Below are 24,812 nucleotides of genomic sequence, written 5' to 3'. Positions count from 1 at the left end.
TTTATAGCAGTTTGTTATGGCAGCAGCCCTACAAAACTAACACATCTTTATTATTTTCTTAAATGTAAACACCTTTAAACTCTATTTGGGGGTTAGAGTTAGGCTGCATCAACACAATCTAGAAAGAGAAGAGAAGGCAGAAAGAAGGGAGGGTTGACTCACCATGCATAAAGAAATGAGCGAAATCTGTCGTATTCTCAATCTTAAGAGACAAAATTAGAAACCTTACAAAGCGCTGGGTGGAGTCAAGGGAGAGGAAGGGACAGAGAAGGGAAGAGGAGAGAGGCAAGAAGAAACAATTAAAATTTTAGGTATTAGGAAGGGTCAAGGGACTTTTAAAAAGCAAATTGTCTAATATTCATTTTTAAATTGTTCACTGTGCTTTCCTCTGACATAAAAATAAATTCCCCAGTCCTTTTCATAACACAGTCAGCTTCACTTAATCACATCATGTGTGTGAAGGTTTGGGAGAATCAAAGAAGGGTGGCTTTTACCCTTGGAATAGAGAAAAGAGAGCTACTTTCAGTGGCAGGAGACAGACAGAGAGTACCCTGGAAATGGGATCTCCAACAGCAGGCAGCTGTGAGAACTTTGAGTTTTTTGTGATTTGCAGAGAACAATGAAGGACTTTGAAATGAGAGGAGTACCAGTATCCTTGGAATATTTATTCACACACAGAATTAAGTGAACATAAGAAAGTCTGAGGACTTGAAAGTTCCCTGTCCTAGTGTTTAGGATTCTGGGCTTTTACTGGTGTGGCCTGGGTTCAATCCCTGGTCAGGGAACTGAGATTCCACAGCTGCATGGTATGGCCAAAAAAAAAAAAAAAAAAAAGACTAAGGACGTGAGGACATTAGGGAGCTGATTACTTGGTACTATTTATCTTTAATTTTATAAAATTATAAGATATTTCATAATAGACAGCTATTTACATTCCATCTATATTATACAGACCATTTTGCAAGATATGCTACAGTTCTTTTATTTAAGAAATAAAATATTACAGTGGAGCTATAGCCTATTCCTATTGTTTTCTCCTCCCATGAAACATTTTGTACTTTTTTTACTGTACTTATAAATAATCTATAACATTTATTGTTTAAACATTTCATGTAAATAGTATATTGATATGTCTTTTTGTAACATATTAAAAAAATTTTTTTAATAGGTGATACATGAATACAGCCCCAAATGAAGACAGTACAAAAAGTACACATCTTGCCAATAATGAAAAGGAATGCCTGCTTCTGTTTGGTCTCACCAGTACAAAGTTCTGAAAACTTAAAAACTTTTGCCCATCTGATAAGTGAGAAACAATTTTCAGAGTAACTGTAATGTACATTTCTCTCATTATGGGTGGGGTTGAGTGTATTTTCATATACTTAAAGGACTTTTATGTCTCTTTTTTTCTGAGAACTGTCTGTTGAGTTCCTTTGTCCATTTTTCTATAGGACTGTTTTTTCCCCAGTTTTCTAGAAATCTTTATGTACTAAGAGGATGAGTTATTTAACTGCAACGGGAGCTGCTTATATTTTTACTCATTTTTCATTTGTTTTTTGACTTCACAAAAAGTAATTTTTGACTATTATAAATTATTTCTTTTATGGCTTCTGGATTTCGAGTCTCAGAGCTCAGAATTATTTTATTTTATCTTGTTGTCATTACTTAAAATTTCACACAGTATTTTCTCAGTATTGTGTAACTCCCTTTTGATCTACACGCAATTCAAAATTCAACTGACCATTTAAGCTCCCGTTTCTTCTTCCCAGCCATCACTAAAACTGTCTTCAGAGACCTCAGGCCAAAATCATAATGATCCTATCGAATATTAAAATATTTGAGTTATTAAGTTTCTGGAGAAAAATGAACAACTTGGAAATAAATGCATATGGTATACTGTTAAATCACTAATCATCTATGCTATGAAGAGAAACAGTGTTATGAATTCAAGAAACCCTCAGTTTTGGTTCTAATGTTCTCACTTCTTTCCCAAACTTGTCCTTCTATAAGTCTCCTTCTCAAAAAAAACAAAAACAAAAACAAACAAACAAACAAAAAAAAACGATTAACAAGTTTCAAAGAAGTTAAAAAATCATTATCTGAGTTAAGTCTTCTCTAAAATGGAGAGCTGGATTTAAAGAATATATTGTAAAAATGAACGCTTTGGAGATAACCTGGTTAGCTGCCCAAACCATTCTGGGTTATAAATAAACACAAAGTTGGCATGTCCTAGAACAATAATTTTCAAAGTGGGGCATTCAGACTAGCAGCATCATGAACACTGAAAATTTGTTAGAAATGTAAATCCTCAAGCCCCACCTCAGACAACTAGAAAGTTGGTGGTAAGGTCCAGCAATTTATGTTTTAAAAAGTCCTGCAAATTATTCTGATGCACTATAAAGTTTGAAAACAACTGCTCTAGATGTAATCTTCCTTGCATGGAGAAGGTAGTCTATAATTTAAAATTAGAGCTACTTGACTGCTCTCTCCAGATCAGATCCCAGGGAAAGCTTGGAACTTGGATTTACATATTGCCTTATACACAAGTTGCATGAACTTGATATGCTGATAGGAATTTTAGTTCCAGGTCATTCTTGGACTAGTACCTGAAAAGTTATTATTTAATGCTTCATGTAATCACCTTTACTTTGATAAAAACAGTTTGTTACCTGTTGCGAGAGTTGCTTGCTAGCTAATTCGTAAATGTTAACTAGCTTTCCAGAAAGTAATTTTGCAGATTTGAAACCAATAGACAAGAGCATTATTTCAGCAATCATTTGATAATGGGGAGCCATCATTGCCACTGGGCGAAACAGAGATTTTAAGTTATCTGGGAGTTCCACTCGACCTTTGTATCTTAAGAGGATAAGAAAAACAAAGAAACAGAAAACATCATGTTTCAGTTTTTCAAATGAGAACCACATACATTTCTCCCAAATAGTAATTCTATTGCCTTTCTATGTGACCTTTATCTGAAAACAAGAAGTTTACAAGATGGTTTCTATTGTGCTTTTAACTCACAGAGCTTCCCAGTTTATGTGCTTTTCTTCCTGTGCCTCCTCCCACGGTTTACCTCACATCAGTTCCCTGATTCCATCAACATTCCATCAACACATATTTATTGAGTCTGCCCAGTCTCCACTCCCTGTAAACTACCATACTGTTACTCCTGCTACTTTCATTAGCTTTTCTGCCTGTGTCCTCTTTGTGACAGACTACCAACCTTTTCATTTCTCTCTGGCTATTCATAAAGTGGAAATTTCTCTTGGTCAGAAGCTTAATGTGATATCATCCATATGGACAAACATAGAGCTGTAGCTGCTTATAAATGGTGTGGGCAGTGGAGGGGTTCAGAGGCATGGTGGAGGGTGAGCGATGAATATACAACGTCAGCCAACTCTGTCTATGGATAAGATTTAAAAAAGAGATTTTTGCCTGTGAACATTCCTACCACTTTGAGCACCTGATGCGAAGAACTGACTCATTAGAAGAGACCCTGATGCTGGGAAAGATTGAAGGCAGGAGGAGAAGGGAACAACAGAGGATGAGATGGTTAGATGGCATCACTGACTCAATGGACGTAAGTTTGAGTAAGCTCCGGGAGTTGGTGATGGACAGGGAAGCCTGACATGCTGTATGTAGTCCATGGGGTCATGAAGAATTGGACACGATTGAGCGACTGCACTGAACAGAACTCCTACCACAGATGCAACTGATACTTACCCAGGATTTAGGGTGACAAATACTGCACAAGACATATTTATACGAATTTCTTTTCCTTCCAGTATAAACCTACAAGACATTACAGTATTCATCATTAAGACAACTGCTTTCTGTAAGCCAAGTATCTTAAAACTACAAAAGAGTTTGCAAAACTCCCTGAGACTGTGCTACAATTAAATCTAAACAGAACATGCTGGGAAAAGAAAAAAAAAAAAACAGTAGTAAGGGAAAGAAGAGGTGTTTTATGCCAAATCATGAGCTCTGCTGGGATTCAGATTTATTTGATCATGTCTGATGATGTCTGGAGAGTTTTGTGAGGCTCAAGGTAAGAGGGTACCCATCTGAATGAACTGACTTACACAGAGAAGAGAATCTGAGGAGACATAAAGCTCCACCTGGATGACACAGTGGAACACAGAATGGCCCTCAGTAGAGTTCTTGCTTTAAAATGAAACACAGCCCACTTCCCAACACTCAAGTGAATAATTCTGGGAACACTGTGAAGTAGAACCTTGCATGGATAGTGTCATGCTGCTAGCACCAGAGAAAGAGACAATGGAGAGAAATCCCCTAGTGATTTTATGGACAGCTGAACCGACGAAGGTGGTCAAACAGGAATGGAAGAACTGGGACGAAACCTAGGGACTGTCTAGACACAAATGAGGAAAACTTTTCAGAAGCTAAGATGTGGTGAAGAATTGGTGAAGTGTGAATTACTGTAATCCTAGTCATATCCACAGACTTGTGAAGCCTCGTAACATTGAGAGTAAAGCAAGAAGTGAGTGCCCATTAGCTTGAGTTAGAATTATTAGATTGCAATTGACATTTTAAACCCACAAATCCAAGTATGCTCAAAAAGGTAAATCATGTAAATTCCTAAATTTATCTGAAAAGGAGTGCCCATTAGCTTGAGTTAGAATTATTAGATTGCAATTGACATTTTAAACCCACAAATCCAAGTATGCTCAAAAAGGTAAATCATGTAAATTCCTAAATTTATCTGAAAAGAAAAAAATTTTGCTTGGATTAGTATACATTAGTAATCCTAACATATAAATATTGTTATTAAAGGATTTTTAAAATAAAAGTATATTAATCCAGAGTAATGGAACAACAGAAGGGTTCCTGCGTGTGGTTAGTATAACTTTGTTTTTTTTTTTAATATGTAGAATTAAAGAAAAAAAAACCCTTTGATTTCTTCAAATGAAATATCATCAAATGAATAGCTACTAAGAGAATTTAAACTAAAAAAGAAAAGTAATTAGAACATATTTGCCTCCTTTTCCTGGTAGCCAAGAATACTGTTCCAAGCTTGGGAAAGAGTCTGCAAGCTAACTACTCATATTTTCATATTATTTGCCAAACAAAGGAAAAATTCAAGTTAAGTGCGATTCCTTTTGGTGTGTGCTTAGGAAAACAAAAGAAACAAACCCAAACACTTATGGTAGAAAAAATATTAAACAATAATTAGGCAGTACGTGTACATCAAATTTCCATTCCCAAAGTATAAACACATTTAGCAAATACCTGACAGAATAGCTGTCTTTTGCTGCCTTAATTGTTAGCATCTGTGAGGCAATCACAGAGAGAACTTCCACGTCAATTCTATTGAATTCATCGAAACAACACCAAGCTCCTGACTCAACCAGTCCAAAGAAGAATTTCCCCATTATCTTAAAAAAATGATTAATGAAATTGTTATTTAGGTGAGCATTTTTACTGGGACATTAATTTCTGCAAGTTCTTCCCATTTTACCCAAACCAAGCAAACACTGTTTGTATGTCTCCCTCTCAAGCATTTGTGTAGGGCTGAAAGCAGCAGTATTTAGACTCTAAGACCACTCAACTACTCTGCCTGTCTCCTGTAAAAGTCTAAATGTGTGTGCGTGCTAACTCACTTCAGTCTTGTCTGACTCTGTGACCCTATGGGCTGTAGCCAGCTAGGCAAGAATACTGGAGTGGGTTGCCATTTCCTCCTCCAGGGGACCTTCCCAACCAGAGATCGAACCCTAGTCTCCTGCATTGCAGGCAGATTCTTTATTGTTGAGCCACCGGGAAAGCCCTAAAAGTTTAAACACAACAGCAGCAAACTGATGCTCACAAGAGTGAGAAAGTAGAAGCACAATTCACATTTGCACAAGTGAGCCATCGCCTGGGTGCCATGTGCTCAGAACCACGCACTGGCAGTAGAAGTCTTCAGTACAGCTTTCCGCAGATGGTTGGAAGAGTTCTCCTTTCTAGGTCAGGCCAAGACTCAAGGCTTAGTGGTCAATGCCTGGTAGTAATGCAGACGGTTGATGTTTAGTCATTAAGTCGTGTCTGACTCTTTTGCGACTCCATGGTCTGTAGCTGGCCAGGCTCCTCTGTCTGTGGGATTTTTTTCCTTCTTCAGGGGATCTTCCCGACCTAGGGATGGATCCTTTACCGCTGAGCCACCAGGGAAGCTCAGTAACGCAGATTTCTGAACTAATAATTTAAGAGGAGTGGAAGATTGGGGCCAGGCTGGAGTAGGGGCAGCAATTGCAAGCAGCTCTTACTCTGCTTCTGCCATTTACAGTGGGCAGGTGGCTAGATCCTCCAGTGTCCTTGTGAGAGACTAAAAGTCTGTGTTGAAATCTGTTGATCTGTAAATGTTATAAACTGAAATAAACAAGCCAGATAAAGTGTCTGTGGGCTGAATACCTGTAAAGGAATGCTTGAACTCTAAGAGGAGCTTTTGTTAGGTGCTGCAGAGGGGCAAGGTGTGAGAATTGGAGAGAGCCCCTCTGGCTCAGAAGCCTGAAAAAGTCGGTTCCTCCCACTGACTGCAGCAATCAGATCCTGTCTTTATCTAAAACTTTGATATTTTGTTTATCACCTTTTTTGGGGGGCATTTACTTGGATTCTTTAAAAAATACATTGCACTAAAATACTATTTATTTTGATGACTAAGTTTTTTGGCTCCTCATTGAACTTTGCTTAGCAGGTAAGAGTGTCACTCACCTTACCCTAGTCCCACTCCTGCAGAGCCCCAGTAAACGTAGTTTCCAGGGAGGACAGAGAGGCTATTTGGTAACTGTTTTAAGAATAATAGTTCAATCAGCTTATTTATATTTACTGATATTTTTAATGTGCCAGGTGAATACATACTGGAAGTGTAGGATCTCAGCAAAATGTAAAAGGTTTGGACTTAAGTTGCAAAATAAAATAAATTGGAGTGTTTTGAAACTAAGGGAATTTGTGATAGGCACAGAGGTATATGACATTTTAATAAATATTTAAGAATGTTATGAGATATATTTTAGATAATATGCAACCCAAACAAAATAAGGCTGACATAAACTTGTAATCATTTATATAACCTCTGACTCAAATTTTTGTGTTACTCATAGTAGCTTCATTGTTCTTTATTTTCAGTAAATAAAAGTATAGGTTAGAATATGTAAATTTATATTACTGAAGCAGTACTCTTAATTTTTTATATATTCATGTTTCATACCAATTTTGTTTGAAAAGATTCTCCCTGTCAAAACATTGGAAACTCTCTGTCTTAAGAAGTGGTTCAGCTGAATAAAGGTAAACTGTGTAATGTTTTAAGTTTCAATTACATTTAAAATTTCTCTTCTGTTAGTTTAAAAGAATAGCATTTACAGTTATATTAATACTTAATGTCTAAGATATTTTTCTTATTCTTTTAATCCTTAATGAATTATTTCTTTTATGTGTACAATAGTTTTTTTCTGAGAATATAAGAATAAGCTTTACCTTATAATCCAAATCCTCAAAACAGTTGAAGACTACACAATGTTTGCCTAAGGACTGGGAAACAAAAATGATATTTTAATATATTTATTGAATTATGACACAAAATGCTAACTTTAAAACTTCCAGAGGAATAAAATATCTTTATTCTTGCAAGAAAATTTTTACAATATAAAGGTGTTTATACCAAATTTAGAAATCCACAAGACTCAGTATAGGATTAATGCACATACACTGTTATAGTTTAGTTGATTAGTGCATGGAGGCTTAAGGTCATATTTTTAAACATATAAACAAATAAACTAAGAAAAAACATTTCAGCAATATCATAAACTATACCCTTTGCTTTCATCAATTGCTTGTCTCTTTTTCTTACACACACACACACACACACATACACACAAACACTTCTGTTAATCACAAAGACTAGGCAAAAATCTGTGTATGGAGCTCAAAATAAATGAATCACTTCTACAGGAAAGGAAGGGGGGACAAAGCTGCCATTTACATAGATGTTAGCTCGTTATTATAGCCCAAGTCAACTATGTTGACTTACCAAGATCCTAAGTCCCAGCACACATTAAACATTCAAAATTAAATTATGATGTATGAATTAAAGAATGTGTTAATGTGTTTGCTAAATATTATGAATACTTTAACAACAGGAAAGGTGTAAACTTAAGATAACTTTTAAAGTTTTTTTAAATTTTTTAAAATTTTACTTTACAATACTGTGTGACTAAAAAAAAGAGAAGTTTTTATTTTAGATGTAGAAACCACTTACTTTTGCTAGATCTTTAACACTCTCAGTTTTTCCTGTACCAGCTGGACCAGCAGGGCAACCTCCTAGGTTCAAGTGTAGTGCTCCAGTGAGAGTTAGCCAGCATCTGTCTGTGAGAGGCGTAATCACCAGTCTTGGGGTACAGCCCAAGTACTCGTAGCCATAAGTAAAGCTGGCATCTCCTTGAGATACATAGCACAACTTTTGTTTCTCATTCCATTTATATTGCAGATGTCTGAAAACAATATTTTAAATGATCATATTATTTGGGCAAAATGATTTTTAATTCTTTCTCACATGCAGAAACATAATAAGATTATGTTGACTTGAAAACATCAAAAAATCAAATGAAAAGACTGGTGTATAATTCATTAATTGCTCTATTAGATAGGAACTACTAGAACTTTAAAGACTGCAAACATGAACACTCTTCCCTATGAGAAAAATGGCCTTGCTGAATCATGCTACTTTGGTATGATGGTCAGCATAAATGGAAGATTTACATAACAATCATCTCTATGAAGTTTTTATGGCTTCCATAAGAAGGTGGTTTCAGACATTATTCATTATAACTACTACATTAGTGGTCCAGGACTACATTCTTATGGAAACCACTATGAGTTAAATTGGTGGCCCATTTATATCTTAGTTTATGCTGTCATCTAAAATTTTGTATATCCTTCATAAAACCCTTTTAAATCCTTTCTAGGACAAAGCAGATTATAAAGAAATATAAAAATGAGTATATTTAAAAAAATAAATTACAAAGAAAATTTTGAAAATTATAAACTACCACCTTGGAAAGTCTCAGATGAAGAGAGAGAAGTCACTGTTGAAGGAAATGAATTTTTTAAATTGTAGTTGACTTACAATACTATTACTAGTTTCAGGTATACACTGCTCCATTGGTAAAGAATCTGCCTGCAATGCAGGAGATCCTCTTTCAATTCCTGGGTCAGGAAGATCCTCTGGAGAAGGGGTAGGCTATCCACTCAAGCACTCTTGGGCTTCCCTTGTGGCTCAGCTGGTAAAGAATCCACCTGTAATGCGGGAGGCCTGGGTTTGATCCTGGGTTGGAAAAATCCCCTGGAGATGGAAAAGGCTCCCCACTCCAGTATTCTGGCCTGGAGAATTCCATGGACTATACATACAGTCCATGGGGTCACTAAGAGTCAGACACGACTGAGCGACTTTCATTTTCATAGTCATTTGACAATTTTATAGAATATACTCCATATAAAGTTACTATTGACTGTATTCTTTTTGCTGGATATTACATCCTCATAATTTATTATTTTATATCTAGTAGTTTGTACATTTTAATCTCCATTACCTCTATTGCACTTCTCATTACAACCTCCTTCTGGTAACCACTAGTTTGTTCTCTGTATCTATGAATCTGTTTCTGTTTGGTTATACTTGTTCATTTATTTTTTAGATTCCACATATAAATGAAAATATACAGTATCTTTCTTATTTCACTAAGCCTAATATCCTCCAGGTTCATGTATATTGACACAAATGGCAAAATTTCATTCTTTTTTATGGTTAACATTCCATTGAATGTATATAGCACATCTTCTTTAACCATTTTTCTGTGGATGGATTTATGCTGTTTCCATATCTTGGCTATTGTAAAGTGTTTCAGTGAATGTTGGGGTGCATGTATCTTTCAAAATGGTGTTTTCATTTTCTTCAGATAAGTATAATGGTATAATAGGTAGACCATTTTTAATTTCTGAGGAGCCTCCATACTGTTTTCCAGAATGGCTATACCAACTTACATTTCTATTAGTGGTGCATGAGGGTTCCCATTTCTTCACATCCTCACCAATGCTTGTTACTTGCGGTCTTTTTGACAGTAGCTATTCTGGCAGGTGTGATATGATATCTCATTGTGGTTTTGATTTGCATTTCCCTCATGATTAGTGATGTTGAGCATCTTTTCATGCATCTATTGGCCATTTGTATTTCTTTTGGAAAAACATCTGTTCAGGTCCTCTGCCCATTTTTAAATTGGGTTGTCTTTTTGATATTTAGTTGTATGAGGTTTTGTTAAAAATATTTTGGATATTGACCCTTTATCAGATGTCTCATTTACCAATATTTTCTCCCATTTAGTAGGCTGTATTTTTTGTTTGGTGGATGGTTTCCTTTGCTCTGCAAAAGCTTTTAAGTTTGATTAGGTTCCATTTGTTTATTTTTGCTTTTGTTTCACTTGTCTGAGGAGATATATCCAAAAAATTGCTAAGACCAATGTCAAAAAGCATACTGCCTAAGAAAGCCTTCCTCAGAGATCAATGCAAAGAAATAGAGGAAAACAACAGAATGGGAAAGACTAGAGAGCTCTTCAAGAAAATTAGAGATACCAAGGGAACATTTCATGCAAAGATGGGCTCAATAAAGGACAGAAATGGTATGGACCTAACAGAAGCAGAAGATATTAAGAAGAGGTGGCAAGAATACATGGAAGAACTGTACAAAAAAGATCTTCATGACCCGGATAATCACGATGGTGTGATCACTCATCTAGAGCCAGTAATCCTGGAATGTGAAGTCAAGTGGGCCATAGAAAGCATCCTATGAACAAAGAAATGGAGGTGATGGAATTCCAGTGGAGCTATTTCAAATCCTGAAAGATGATGCTGTGAAAGTGCTGCACTCAATATGCCAGCTAATTTGGAAAACTCAGCAGTAGCCACAGGACTGGAAAAGGTCAGTTTTCATTCCAATCCCAAAGAAAGGCAACGCCAAAGAATGCTCAAGCTACCGCACGATTGCACTCATCTCACACGCTAGTAAAGTAATGCTCAAAATTCTCCAAGCCAGGCTTCAGCAATGCATGAGTCGTGAACTTCCAGATGTTCAAGCTGGTTTTAGAAAAGGCAGAAGAACCGGAGATCAAATTGCTAACATTAGCTGGAGACTGGCAGGCTACAGTCTGTGGGGTCACAACTTTCACTTTGGACATGACTGAGCGACTGAACTGAACTGAGCACATCATGAGAAATGCTGGGCTGGAAGAAGCACAAGCTGGAATCAAGATTGCTGGGAGAAATATCAATAACCTCAGATATGCAGATGACACCACCCTTATGGCAGAAAGTGAAGAGGAACTAAAAAGCCTCTTGGTAACAGTGAAAGAGGAGAGTGAAAAAGTTGGCTTAAAGCTCAACATTCAGACAACTGAGATCATGGCATCTGGTCCATCACTTCATGGGAAGTAGATGGGGAAACAGTGTCAGACTTCATTTTTTTGAGCTCCAAAATCACTGCAGATGGTGATTGCAGTCATGAAATTAAAAGACACTTACTCCTTGGAAGGAAAGTTATGACCAACCTAGATAGCATATTCAAAAGCAGAGACATTACTTTGCCAACAAAGGTCTGTCTAGTCAAGGCTATGGTTTTTCCAGTAGTCATGTATGGATGTGAGAATTGGACAGTGAAGAAAGCTTAGCGCTGAAGAATGGATGCTTTTGAACTGTGGTGTTGGAAGAAGACTCTTGAAAGTCCCTTGGACTGCAAGGAGATCCAACCAGTCCATCCTAAAGGAGACCAGTCCTGGATGTTCATTGGAAGGACTGATGCTGAAGCTGAAACTCCAATACTTTGGCCACCTCATGCGAAGAGTTGCCTCATTGGAAAAGACCCTGATGCTGGGAGGGATTGGGGCAGGAGGAGAAGGGGACGACAGAGGATGAGATGGCTGGATGGCATCACCGACTTGATGCACATGAGTTTGGGTGAACTCCAGGAGTTGGTGATGGTCAGGGAGGCCTGGTGTGCTGCAATTCATGGGGTCGCAAAGAGTTGGACACGACTTAGTGACTGAACTGAAATGATGCTTTCTTCTGAATTTTTTACGGTTTCAGGTCATATATTTAGGTCATTAATCCATTTTAAGTTTACTTTTTATATAAGGTGTGAGAAAATATTCTAGTTTCATTCTTTTCCATGTTGCTGTTAAGCTTTTCCAAGACCATGTATTGATGAAACTGTCTTCTTACCTGTATTCTTACCACCTTTGTCATAGCTTAACTGACCATATTGTATGAATTTAGGAAAAGATTTTTCACTGTACCTGTAGTGCATAAGTAATATTTCATAGTTTCTTTTATTAATGTTTAGGCCCAAATCAGCTTAAGAAACATTTTTATCTTAATGACTTACAGTAGCTTAATTTTTTAAATTATACAAATAAATTGAAAGAAAATATATTTATTTCATTCTTAAATAACTGGAGGGTTGTGTGTACCAGTTGTACACTGCATAATTTCTCAAACTTTGAAATGAGATTGGATCATGCCAATCTTACTTCCTGTGCCACATTAATTTTAATTCAGTGCTTGCGTTTTAACAAGGCCACTGCCAAAAATCTAGCTTTGCAAAGATAAGAGATCACTGAAAGGTTGTAGCATGATCTAATATTAACGTTGTAAACTGCTTCAACCTGTTAGGAGCTGGTTATCTTACTGATGTTATATATCCCTTGTTTGTTTAGTCACTAAGTCTTGTCTGACTCTTCTGCGATCCCACGGACTATAGCCTGCAAGGCTCCTCTGGTTCATGGGATTTCCTAGGCAAGAACACTGGAGTGGGCTGCCATTTATTTACCTCTCCAATGGATCTTCCTGACCCAGGGATCAAACTAGTCTCTCCATCGTTGGCAGGCAGATTTTTTATCACTGAGTCATCAGAGAAACTCTGGTATCTGTAAGTTTAAAAAGTCTTACAGTTGTGAGTACCCTATGGTGTCATGGGACACCAAGGCACACTATATGGAAGCTATACCCTTAGAATCATAGATACACTCAGAGTCTTATTATTAATAAAATCTTCTTTCTCCTAGTTTGCTTTTCTGTATATGCTCTTCCACTTTTAGTTTTCACTTTTAAAGAGAGTCAATAGAAAGTAATAATGACATACTAAACTTTATGCAACATGAGGGCTCACAGACATGACATATTCTTTTAGCAATTAAGAATGTATACAGTTATACTTCAGTAATACAGACATATGAATATATATAAAATATATCCTGATAAAACATAGTAGACAGTCATGCCAGTCAAATGCAACAGCTTGTTTTCACTCTATTTTCCTTGGAGTTTAAAGGAAATTGTCATACCTAAAATCAGGAAATTTATGCTAATACAGAATTTATTAAAAATAAACTTTTCTTGAGAATCAAGGATCTTATACAGGTAGGGCAGTTGTTTTCCTATGAACAGGGGAAACTTCAGAAAAAAATTAATTCAGAAGTTTGAAACTATATTTATTATAGGAATCTTATGTTTGATTTCTTCACCAAAATTAATGGCACTATTTTTCTATACTTTCATATTTGTATATGAAATACTATATGTATATGACTATATACTTATTGCCCCTGGATAGGAAGAAGGGCTTCCCTGTAGCTCAGCTGGTAAAGAATCCACCTGCAATGCAGGAGACCCCAGTTCAGTCCCTGGGTAGGGAAGATCCGCTGGAGAATGGATAGGCTATCCACTCAGGTATTTTGGGGCTTCCCTGTTGGCTCAGCTGGTAAAGAGTCCACCTGCAATGCAGGATACCTGAGTTGGGAAGATCCTTTGGAGAAGGCCTGGAGAATTCCATGGACTATACAGCCTATGGGGGTTGCAAAGAGTCAGACACGACTGAGCGACTTGCACTTTTTAAGAAGGGAGTTCTGAGTTAGAGAATTGGCTAGAAATGTCCTCTGATTTGTTTCTCAGCTTGGTCTGTCCCAGAACTGACAGCACATGGGGGAAAGAAGAGGCTTGAGGTAGAGCTTCTTTCACTACCCACTGAAAACTGCCCTCTGGCTGAATGGTTAAAGGGAAAACACACCTAAGAGGAGTGTGGTCAGTTCGGGAAGATAAAACAAAAAGAACTTAAAATGAAGGAGAAGAACAGTGGAAAAGAGGAATAAGAAAGCACAGGAATATGTACTCGAGTTGGCAGAATTTGCTTAGAATTTCTATAAATCCCAGAGAGATAAAACTCAGGTTGGACAAAATTCGAGGTAGAGAATTAACTTACCTGAGATAGGTATATGAGAAATTATTTTATTTAGAGTTGTAATTTCGATCTACCTACCTTGTCCACTCAAAATCATCTGCATTGAAAATACTTTTGAGTAGTAAATCTCTCACTGTGTCTCTGCAGTGAACATACAGGGTAAGCAACGCCCCTAGCACAACTTTTGCTCGAGAGTTATGAGTATCCAGCAGCACCAGCTCTGCAATCTCTTCTAGCTGATGTATCATACCAGCATGGACCTTTCCCACCTCTTTTTTTGGATGAGAACTCACAAAACTTTTGATACAATCATTATAAAATATGATCTGGCTCTGAAAAAATAAGATATAAAAGTAATAATTTTGAAGCATAAATTTTATAAGTGAAAATAGATATTCTCAAGAGTGGTGTGGTGTGGACTGAAGGCAGGAGGAGAAGGGGACAACAGAGGACAAGATGGTTGGATGACATCATCAACTCAATGAACATGAGTTTGAGCAAGCTCTGGGAGATGGTGAAGGACAGGGAAGGCTGGCATGCTGCAGTCCATGGGGTCGCAAAGAGTCGGACAAGACTGAGCTACTGAACAACAATATGTGGTGTGTATTATGCAAGTCATCATATGTGTGTAAAAGAGAGAGCTTACACATTTGTATGCATTTGACACTTAGAGATTGAACTTTGATTAATGCTTGTGGGAGCCTTATTCTTTAATAAATGGAAACATGTTTATCACCAACATTTATATTTTCTAAATTTTATATTCTTAATCTATCATCGCTTAGGCTAAGTAAGAACCTGGGGACAGTAATAACAGTATCATAATTCCAAGATTAAATTACTTCTGTTTTCTGAGTGGGGTTTTTTAGAGATAGGTTAAGTTTGTAATTTTTAGGATCTTTATATAACTTCTATTATTTGATCCCTCTTTTGTTACTCTTTCCATACATACCAGAGCAGTTTTAAAAAGGCTACTGGATTTAAGTCAAATTGACCTGGCATTTAATGGAGGGAGATATGTCAGGAGGTTCATAGGTTTCCAGCCTGTAATTAGGTGAACTGTGATTCCAGTCACTAAGATATTATATCTATTGGAGGAATAGCATGCTGTAGGTGAAGGGACACAATGGATTCATTTGGGATATACTGAATTTGAAGTGCTTAAGAAATACACGGGCTTCCCAGCTGGCACTAGTGGTAAAGAACTTGCCTGCCAATGCAGGAGTCGTAAAGATGTGGGTTTTAACCCTGGGTCGGGAAGATCCCCTGGAGGAAGGCATGGCAACCCACTCCAGTATTCCTGCCTGGAGAATCCCCATGCACAGAGGAGCCCAGTGGCCTGCAGTCCATGGGGTTACAAAGAGTCAGACACAACTGAAGCGACTTAGCACTCTGAAGAAATACACAAGAGGAGCTATGAGGAAATAAATATTAGAATAATTAGCATAGAGGTAATACATAGAATGGTGAGATTTTTTTCTTTCCAGGGCAAGATAAGTGTACCCAGATGGGAAACTTGATTTATCAGTTAGTGTTTTGGCAGCATGCAAGAGAAACTAACTCTGACTTCCAGAAAGCATGTTGTAGACCTCTAATAGCAGATTAGCTGGAAGTGAGAGCTGAGGCTTAGGAAGTGGGCAGAAGCAAGAATCTGGGCCAGGCATCAGGAACCATAGTCATGGTCATGCCACAGAAGAGTCTGATCAAAAGTCACTGTACTGTCACACCTGAGGTATTTATCCAAGATTCACAGCCTCAGGAGAGAGCAACCAGTGGGCTGAGACCCTCTCCGAGGCTGCCTCAGTGTAGGTTGAGGGAAGGTTTGGATATGGTAAGACTGATTATGAACTAGATTTTACCTATTTATTTAGCTAAACATAGAGGACTTCTCAACCAGTATAGTTTGATTAAATCTATATTGAAATTCTCTTAGTGGATACTGCATGTAAATATTTTATTATCCCAACAGGTGTCCACTCAGAGATAGTTCCTAGTTATGTTACATATGTAGAAGTGTTTACAAGAGGAAGGGAAGTTGTAAATTGCATACAAGGATGGGAAATTTGCAGTATGTAAGGCACACATGGGAAAAAAAAATATGTTCAGTGAGTGAAGTTGAAATCTATCATAAAATATTTTTGGAAACAGATTATTGACTGCTTCTAATTATTAAGCATGTTTGGAAGACCAGAGGTTTGGGAAAGATCCTTTCTTAGTAGAGCAGATTTGATTATTTGAATGCCTGGTAAACTGCAGAAATGTGCATACTGATTAATTATAATTTTGTTGTCTGCATAAACAACAGCTTAAATAAGTCCTTAAGATCTGAGAGCACTTTATTAATATTCAGGCAAGTGAATGACAAAGGAGACCAAGGAGATTTGATAATCAGAATTTGTGTCCATAATCCCAGGTTATCTTAATAAAGGCTTGAAAATTAGGGTGGGTCAAGGAGAAGGCAATGGCAACCCACTCCAGTGTTCTTGCCTGGAGAATCCCAGGGACTGGGGAGCCTGATGGGCTGCCGTCTATGGGGTTGCACAGAGTCGGACACGACTGAAGCAACTTAGAAAAACAAAAGGTAAATAAAAAAATGTAATTTTATTTTAAAATTTAACAGAGAACTACAAGGTCAAGTGTGCTTTAAAAATACTTGGTAATAGTAACTCATGGCAATATGGCTTTTACTTTCATTACTCCAGAAAAATTGCTGTCTCTGAGGTTCATGTTGACCCTAATAACTGACAGACATAATGGAGTTTTCAAACCTTTCTAGAGCATTTAAAAATGATGATCACTCACTTTTTCTAGAGAAAAATCAAACAAACAAAAATATCCCTCTCTCCTCCCTTAGCTTTCATAACAAATCTCGTCATTTCTCTTCTTTTTCTTTTTTCTCCTTCTTTTTTTTAACCCATGTGCTTATCCCCAGAAGCTGTGAATATGTCACCTTATGATGGAAACAGTTGATTAAGACCTTGTGGAAAAATAATCCAAGATGGCGGAGGAATAGGACGGGAAGACCACTTTCTCCCTCACAAATTCCTCAAAAGAACATTTCAACGCCGAGCAAACTCCACAAAACAACTTCTGTAGGCTGGCAGAGGACATCAGGCAACCAGAAAAGCAGACCATTGTCTTCAAAAACAGGTAGGGAAAAATATAAAAGACGAGAAAGGAGACAAAGGAGGTGGTGAGGGAGTTCCGTCCCGGGAAGGGAAGCCCGTCCTGGGAAGGGAATTTGAAGAAGAGAGGTTTCCAAACACCAGGAAACACTCTCCCTGCCGAGTCTGTGGCGAGCCTTGGAAACACAGAGGGCAACATAACAGGAAGGAAAAATAGATAAATAATTAAAACCAACAGATTACAAGCCCAACAGTAACTCCCCCAGCGGAAAAGCAGCACAGACGCCTGCATCCGCCATTGGGAAGTGGGGGCAGGGCAGGGACGCGCGGGAGGCGCGGGCTGCAGAGCTTTGCAAGAATCGGGCAGGAACGCCCCACGCGCAACCAGAACGATCTAACTAGGGCTAGCAAACCAGACTGTGGGATAGCTACCACGCGAAAAGCTCGAACATAAGACACCGCCAGGACCGAGCACAGAACAAAGGACGGAAAGGGAAAAGCCGGCTGCAGACCATCCCCCGCCGGGGACAGGCAGCCAGAGCCGTAAGGACTGGAAAGGGGCAATTGCAGACCCGGAGAGACTTTACTTACCTAACTGCAAGCAGGCTCCTTTGCTAAGACTTCTGGGGGTGCTGGACAGTCACAATCTGACTCACGGGGTGCGCCAGCGGTCCACCCAGAGAGCTGAGCAGCAGAGGCAGAAAAGGTGACAAGCCACGGCGATCGTGCTCGCCAAACTCCTGAGCTACTCGGACCTGGGAAGGGCACAAAGCGCAGTCCCAGCCGAATTTGTGCCTCTGAGGGCTGCCTGAGCGCCGAACCTGAGCGGCTTGGACCGGGGAAGTGCACACAGCCTAGGGCCGGCCCCAGACAGTTCCCGGCTGAGCATCATAGAGCCGGAGCGGTTTGTGCGCCGCGAGAAGGGACAGGTCAAGCGGGGCTGAGATACTGGGTGCACACGACAGTGCTATTTGTTTGCAGCATCCCCCCTCCCCACAGCATGACTGAACTAGTGAGCCTAAAAAACCAGCAAACAGAAGAAGTTAAACAGAGGGAACCACCTTGGAAGTGATCCCACACGGCCCATAACATCAGAGAAGGGCCAGATATATTTTTGACTATTTTTAAAATCATTCCTTTTATTTTTTTGCTTTTTTGTTTTTCTTTTTTTTTCAAACTTTTTTTTTAATTGTTAAGTCTTCTATTTCTCCTCTAATTTTTATTTCTATAACCTATTATTACTATTTAAAAAAAAAGACTTTTTTTTTTTTTTAAAGGCAAACACCATATATAGTCTTTGGATGGTTGTTGGTGTTTTGTTTGTTTGTTTGTTTGTTTTTTAATAATTCTTTTTTTTCTTTCTTCCTTTTTCCTTCTGCTTTTCTTTAATATTGTATCTTTGAAAATCCAACCTCTACTCTAGATTTTTAATCTTTGCTCTTAGGTTTTTGTTGTCAATTCTGTACATTTAAAAACCCAAACTTCACTACCCAAGTTTACCTGAGAGCGAGATTACTGGCTTGACCACTCTCTCCTCCTCTGGACTCTCCTTTTTCTCCACCAGGTGGCCTCTGTCTCTTTTCCCCCCCATCTCTTCTCTATCCAACTCTGTGAATCTCTGTGTGTTCCAGACGGTGGAGAACACCTAATGAACTGGTTACTGGCAGGATTTGTCTCTCTCCTACTCATTCCTCTCTCTTATCCTCCTGGTCACCTCTGTCTACTTCCTCCCTCTCCTCTGCCCTGTATAACTCTGTAAATACCTCTGAGCGGTCCAGACTATAGAGTGCACACAAGGAAGTGACTACTGGCTAGCTTGCTCTCTCCTCTTTTGATCTCACCTCATCTCATTCCAGTTACCTCTAACTACCCCCTCCATCTTCTCTTCTCCTTGTAACTCAGTGAACCTCTCTGACTATCCCTCAATGTGGAGAAACTTTTCATCTTTAACCTAGATGTTTTATCATCAGTGCTGTATAGATGGAGAAGTCTAGAGGCTACTGTAAAAATAAAACTGAAAACCAGAAGCAGGAGGCTTAAATCCAAAGCCTGAAAACATTAGAGAACTCTTGAATTCAGGGAACATTAAGCAATAGGAGCTCATCAAATGCCTTCATACCTACACCGAAACCAAGCTCCACCCAAGGGCCAACAAGTTCCAAAACAAGATACCACGCAAATTCTCCAGCAACACAGGAACACTCCCCTGAGCTTCATTATACAGGCAGCTCAAAATTATCCCAAAACCTTTGATGTCTCATAACCCATTACGGGTCACTCCACTGCACTCCAGAGAGAAGAAACCCACCTCCACCCACCAAAACTCCAACACAAGCCTCCCTAACCAGGAAACCTTGACAAGCCACTGATAGAACCCCACCCAAAATGAGGAAGCTCCATAATAAAGAGAACTCCACAAATTACCAGAATATAAAAAGGCCACCCCAAACGCAGCAATATAACCAAGATGAAGAGACAGAGGAATACACAGCAGGTTAAGGAACAGGAGAGTTGCCCACCAAACCAAACAAAAGAGGAAGAAGTAGGGAATCTACCGGAGAAGGAATTCCGAATATTGATAGTGAAAATGATCCAAAATCTTGAAATCAAAATGGAATCACAGATAAATAGCCTAGAGACAAGGATTGAGAAGATGCAAGAAAGGTTTAACAAGGACCTAGAAGAAATAAAAAAGTCAAAATATAATGAATAATGCAATAAATGAGATCAGAAACACTCTGGAGGCAACAAATAGAATAACGGAGGCAGAAGATAGGATTAGTGAAATAGAAGATAGAATGGTAGAAATAAATGAATCAGAGAGGAAACAAGAAAAACGAATTAAAAGAAATGAGGACAATCTCAGAGACCTCCAGGACAATATGAAACGCTCCAACATTCGAATTATAGGAGTCCCAGAAGAAGAAGACAGAAAGAAAGATCATGAGAAAATCCTTGAGGAGATAATAGTTGAAAACTTCCCTAAAATGGGGAAGGAAATAATCACCCAAGTCCAAGAAACACAGAGAGTTCCAAATAGGATAAACCCAAGGTGAAACACCCCAAGACACATATTAATCAAATTAACAAAGATCAAACACAAAGAACAAATATCAAAAGCAGCAAGGGAAAAACAACAAATAACACACAAGGGGATTCCCATAAGGATAACAGCTGATCTTTCAATAGAAACTCTTCAGGCCAGGAGGGAATGGCAAGACATACTTAAAGTGATGAAAGAAAATAACCTACAGCCCAGATTACTGTACCCAGCAAGGATCTCATTCAAATATGAAGGAGAAATTAAAAGCTTTACAGACAAGCAAAAGCTGAGAGAATTCAGCACCACCAAACCAGCTCTCCAACAAATTCTAAAGGATATTCTCTAGACAGGAAACACAAAAAGGGTGTATAAACCCGAACCCAAAACAATAAAGTAAATGGTAACGGGATCATACTTATCAATAATTACCTTAAACGTAAACGGGTTGAATGCCCCAACCAAAAGGCAAAGACTGGCTGAATGGATACAAAAACAAGACCCCTCTATATGCTGCTTACAGGAGACCCACCTCAAAACAAGGGACACATACAGACTGAAAGTGAAGGGCTGGAAAAAGATATACCACGCAAATAGAGACCAAAAGAAAGCAGGAGTGGCAATACTCATATCCGATAAAATAGACTTTAAAACAAAGGCTGTGAAAAGAGACAAAGAAGGCCACTACATAATGATCAAAGGAACAATCCAAGAAGAAGATATAACAATTATAAATATATATGCACCCAATATAGGAGCACCGCAATATGTAAGACAAATGTTAACAAGTATGAAAGGGGAAATCAACAATAACACAATAATAGTGGGAGACTTTAATACCCCACTCACACCTATGGACAGATCAACTAAACAGAAAATTAACAAAGAAACGCAAACTTTAAATGATACATTAGATCAGTTAGACCTAATTGATATCTACAGGACATTTCACCCCAAAACAATGAATTTCACCTTTTTTTCAAGTGCTCATGGAACCTTCTCCAGGATAGATCACATCCTAGGCCATAAATCTAAACTTGATAAATTCAAAAAAATCGAAATCATTCCAACCATCTTTTCTGACCATAATGCATTAAGATTAGATCTCAATTACAGGAGAAAAACTATTAAAAATTCCAACATATGGAGGTTGAACAACACACTTCTGAATAACCAACAAATCACAGAAGAAATCAAAAAGGAAATCAAAATATGCATAGAAACGAATGAAAATGAAAACACAACAACCCAAAACCTGTGGGACACTATAAAAGCAGTGCTAAGAGGAAAGTTCATAGCAATACAAGCATACCTCAAGAAACAAGAAAAAACTCAAATAAATAACCTAACTCTACAACTAAAACAACTAGAAAAGGAAGAATTGGAGAACCCCAGAGTTAGTAGAAGGAAAGAAATCTTAAAAATTAGGGCAGAAATAAATGCAAAAGAAACAAAAGAGACCATAGCAAAAATCAACAAAGCCAGAAGCTGGTTCTTTGAAAGGATAAATAAAATTGACAAACCATTAGCCAGACTCATCAAGAAGCAAAGAGAGAAAAATCAAATCAATAAAATTAGAAATGAAAATGGAGAGATCACAACAGACAACACAGAAATACAAAGGATCATAAGAGACTACTATCAGCAATTGTATGCCAATAAAATGGACAACGTGGAAGAAATGGACAAATTCTTAGAAAAGTACAATTTTCCAAAACTGAACCAGGAAGAAATAGAAAATCTTAACAGACCCATCACAAGCACGGAAATTGAAACTGTAATCAGAAATCTTCCAGCAAACAAAAGCCCAGGTCCAGACGGCTTCACAGCTGAATTCTACCAAAAATTTCGAGAAGAGCTAACACCTAGCCTCCTCAAACTCTTCCAGAAAATTGCAGAGGAAGGTAAACTTCCAAACTCATTCTATGAGGCCACCATTACCCTAATACCAAAACCTGACAAAGATGTCACAAAAAAAGAAAACTACAGGCCGATATCACTGATGAACATAGATGCAAAAATCCTCAACAAAATTCTAGCAATCAGAATCCAACAACACATTAAAAAGATCATACACCATGACCAAGTGGGCTTTATCCCAGGGATGCAAGGATTCTTCAATATCTGCAAATCAATCAATGTAATTCACCACATTAACAAATTGAAAAATAAAAACCATATGATTATCTCAATAGATGCAGAGAAGGCCTTTGACAAAATTCAACATCCATTTATGATAAAAACTCTCCAGAAAGCAGGAATAGAAGGAACATACCTCAACATAATAAAAGCTATCTATGACAAACCCACAGCAAACATTATCCTCAATGGTGAAAAATTGAAAGCATTTCCCCTAAAGTCAGGAACAAGACAAGGGTGTCCACTTTCACCGCTACTATTCAACATAGTTCTGGAAGTTTTGGCCACAGCAATCAGAGCAGAAAAAGAAATAAAAGGAATCCAAATTGGAAAAGAAGAAGTAAAACTCTCACTGTTTGCAGATGACATGATCCTCTACATGGAAAACCCTAAAGACTCCACCAGAAAATTACTAGAGCTCATCAATGAATATAGTAAAGTTGCAGGATATAAAATCAACACACAGAAATCCCTTGCATTCCTATACACGAATAATGAGAAAGTAGAAAAAGAAATTAAGGAAACAATTCCATTCACCATTGCAACGAAAAGAATAAAATACTTAGGAATATACCTACCTAAAGAAACTAAAGACCTATATATAGAAAACTATAAAACACTGATGAAAGAAATCAAAGAGGACACTAATAGATGGAGAAATATACCATGTTCATGGATCGAAGAATCAATATAGTGAAAATGAGTATACTACCCAAAGCAATTTACAAATTCAATGCAATCCCTATCAAGCTACCAGCCACATTTTTCACAGAACTAGAACAAATAATTTCAAGATTTGTATGGAAATACAAAAAACCTCGAATAGCCAAAGCAATCTTGAGAAAGAAGAATGGAACTGGAGGAATCAACTTGCCTGACTTCAGGCTCTACTACAAAGCCACAGTCATCAAGACAGTATGGTACTGGCACAAAGACAGACATATAGATCAATGGAACAAAATAGAAAGCCCAGAGATAAATCCACACACCTATGGACACCTTATCTTTGACAAAGGAGGCAAGAATATACAATGGAGTAAAGACAATCTCTTTAACAAGTGGTGCTGGGAAAACTGGTCAACCACTTGTAAAAGAATGAAACTAGATCACTTTCTAACACCGCACACAAAAATAAACTCAAAATGGATTAAAGATCTAAATGTAAGATCAGAAACTATAAAACTCCTAGAGGAGAACATAGGCAAAACACTCTCCGACATAAATCACAGCAGGATCCTCTATGATCCACCTCCCAGAATACTGGAAATAAAAGCAAAAATAAACAAATGGGATCTAATTAAAATTAAAAGCTTCTGCACAACAAAGGAAAATATAAGCAAGGTGAAAAGACAGCCTTCTGAATGGGAGAAAACAATAGCAAATGAAGCAACTGACAAACAACTAATCTCAAAAATATACAAGCAACTTATGCAGCTCAATTCCAGAAAAATAAACGACCCAATCAAAAAATGGGCCAAAGAACTAAATAGACATTTCTCCAAAGAAGACATAGGAATGGCTAACAAACACATGAAAAGATGCTCAACATCACTCATTATTAGAGAAATGCAAATCAAAACCACAATGAGGTACCACTTCACACCAGTCAGAATGTCTGTGATCCAAAAATCTGCAAGCAATAAATGCTGGAGAGGGTGTGGAGAAAAGGGAACCCTCCTACACTGTTGGTGGGAATGCAAACTAGTGCAGCCACTATGGAGAACAGTGTGGAGATTCCTTAAAAAATTGCAAATAGAACTACCTTATGACCCAGCAATCCCACTGCTGGGCATGCACACCGAGGAAACCAGAATTGAAAGAGACACATGTACCCCAATGTTCATCGCAGCACTGTTTATAATAGCCAGGACATGGAAACAACCTAGATGTCCATCAGCAGATGAATGGATAAGAAAGCTGTGGTACATATACACAATGGAGTATTACTTGGCCGTTAAAAAGAATTCATTTGAGTCAGTTCTGATGAGATGGATGAAACTGGAGCTGATTATACACAGTGAAGTAAGCCAGAAAGAAAAACACCAATACAGTATACTAACACATATGTATGGAATTCAGGAAGATGGCAATGACGACCCTGTATGCAAGACAGGAAAAAAGACACAGATGTGTATAATGGACTTTTGGACTCAGAGGGAGAGGGAGAGGGTGGGATGATTTGGGAGAATGACAGTCTAACATGTATACTATCACGTAAGAATCGAATCGCCAGTCTATG

At 38.0% G+C, this 24,812-nt stretch overlaps 1 protein-coding gene across 1 annotated transcript in view; it reads right to left on the bottom strand.

Moving 5' to 3' along the window:
- The window catches only part of LOC138415814 (dynein axonemal heavy chain 14-like), a 317,408-nt gene that overhangs the window by 206,236 nt on the left and 86,360 nt on the right, over nt 1–24,812 (bottom strand). The window contains exons 17-23 of the mRNA XM_069544370.1: nt 14,348–14,601; nt 8,249–8,480; nt 7,468–7,521; nt 5,251–5,396; nt 3,724–3,792; nt 2,670–2,856; nt 1,742–1,818 (exon numbers count right to left, since the gene is read on the bottom strand). Of these exons, the coding sequence (XP_069400471.1) occupies nt 1,742–1,818; nt 2,670–2,856; nt 3,724–3,792; nt 5,251–5,396; nt 7,468–7,521; nt 8,249–8,480; nt 14,348–14,601 (1,019 nt within the window). The remainder of the gene's footprint in view (nt 1–1,741; nt 1,819–2,669; nt 2,857–3,723; nt 3,793–5,250; nt 5,397–7,467; nt 7,522–8,248; nt 8,481–14,347; nt 14,602–24,812) is intronic.

This window comes from Ovis canadensis, chromosome 12, assembly GCF_042477335.2.
Source record: "Ovis canadensis isolate MfBH-ARS-UI-01 breed Bighorn chromosome 12, ARS-UI_OviCan_v2, whole genome shotgun sequence".
Taxonomy (NCBI): Eukaryota; Metazoa; Chordata; class Mammalia; order Artiodactyla; family Bovidae; genus Ovis; species Ovis canadensis.
The sequence above is the reverse complement of the archived record's forward strand: the minus strand, read 5'-3'. Positions and strand labels throughout refer to the sequence as shown.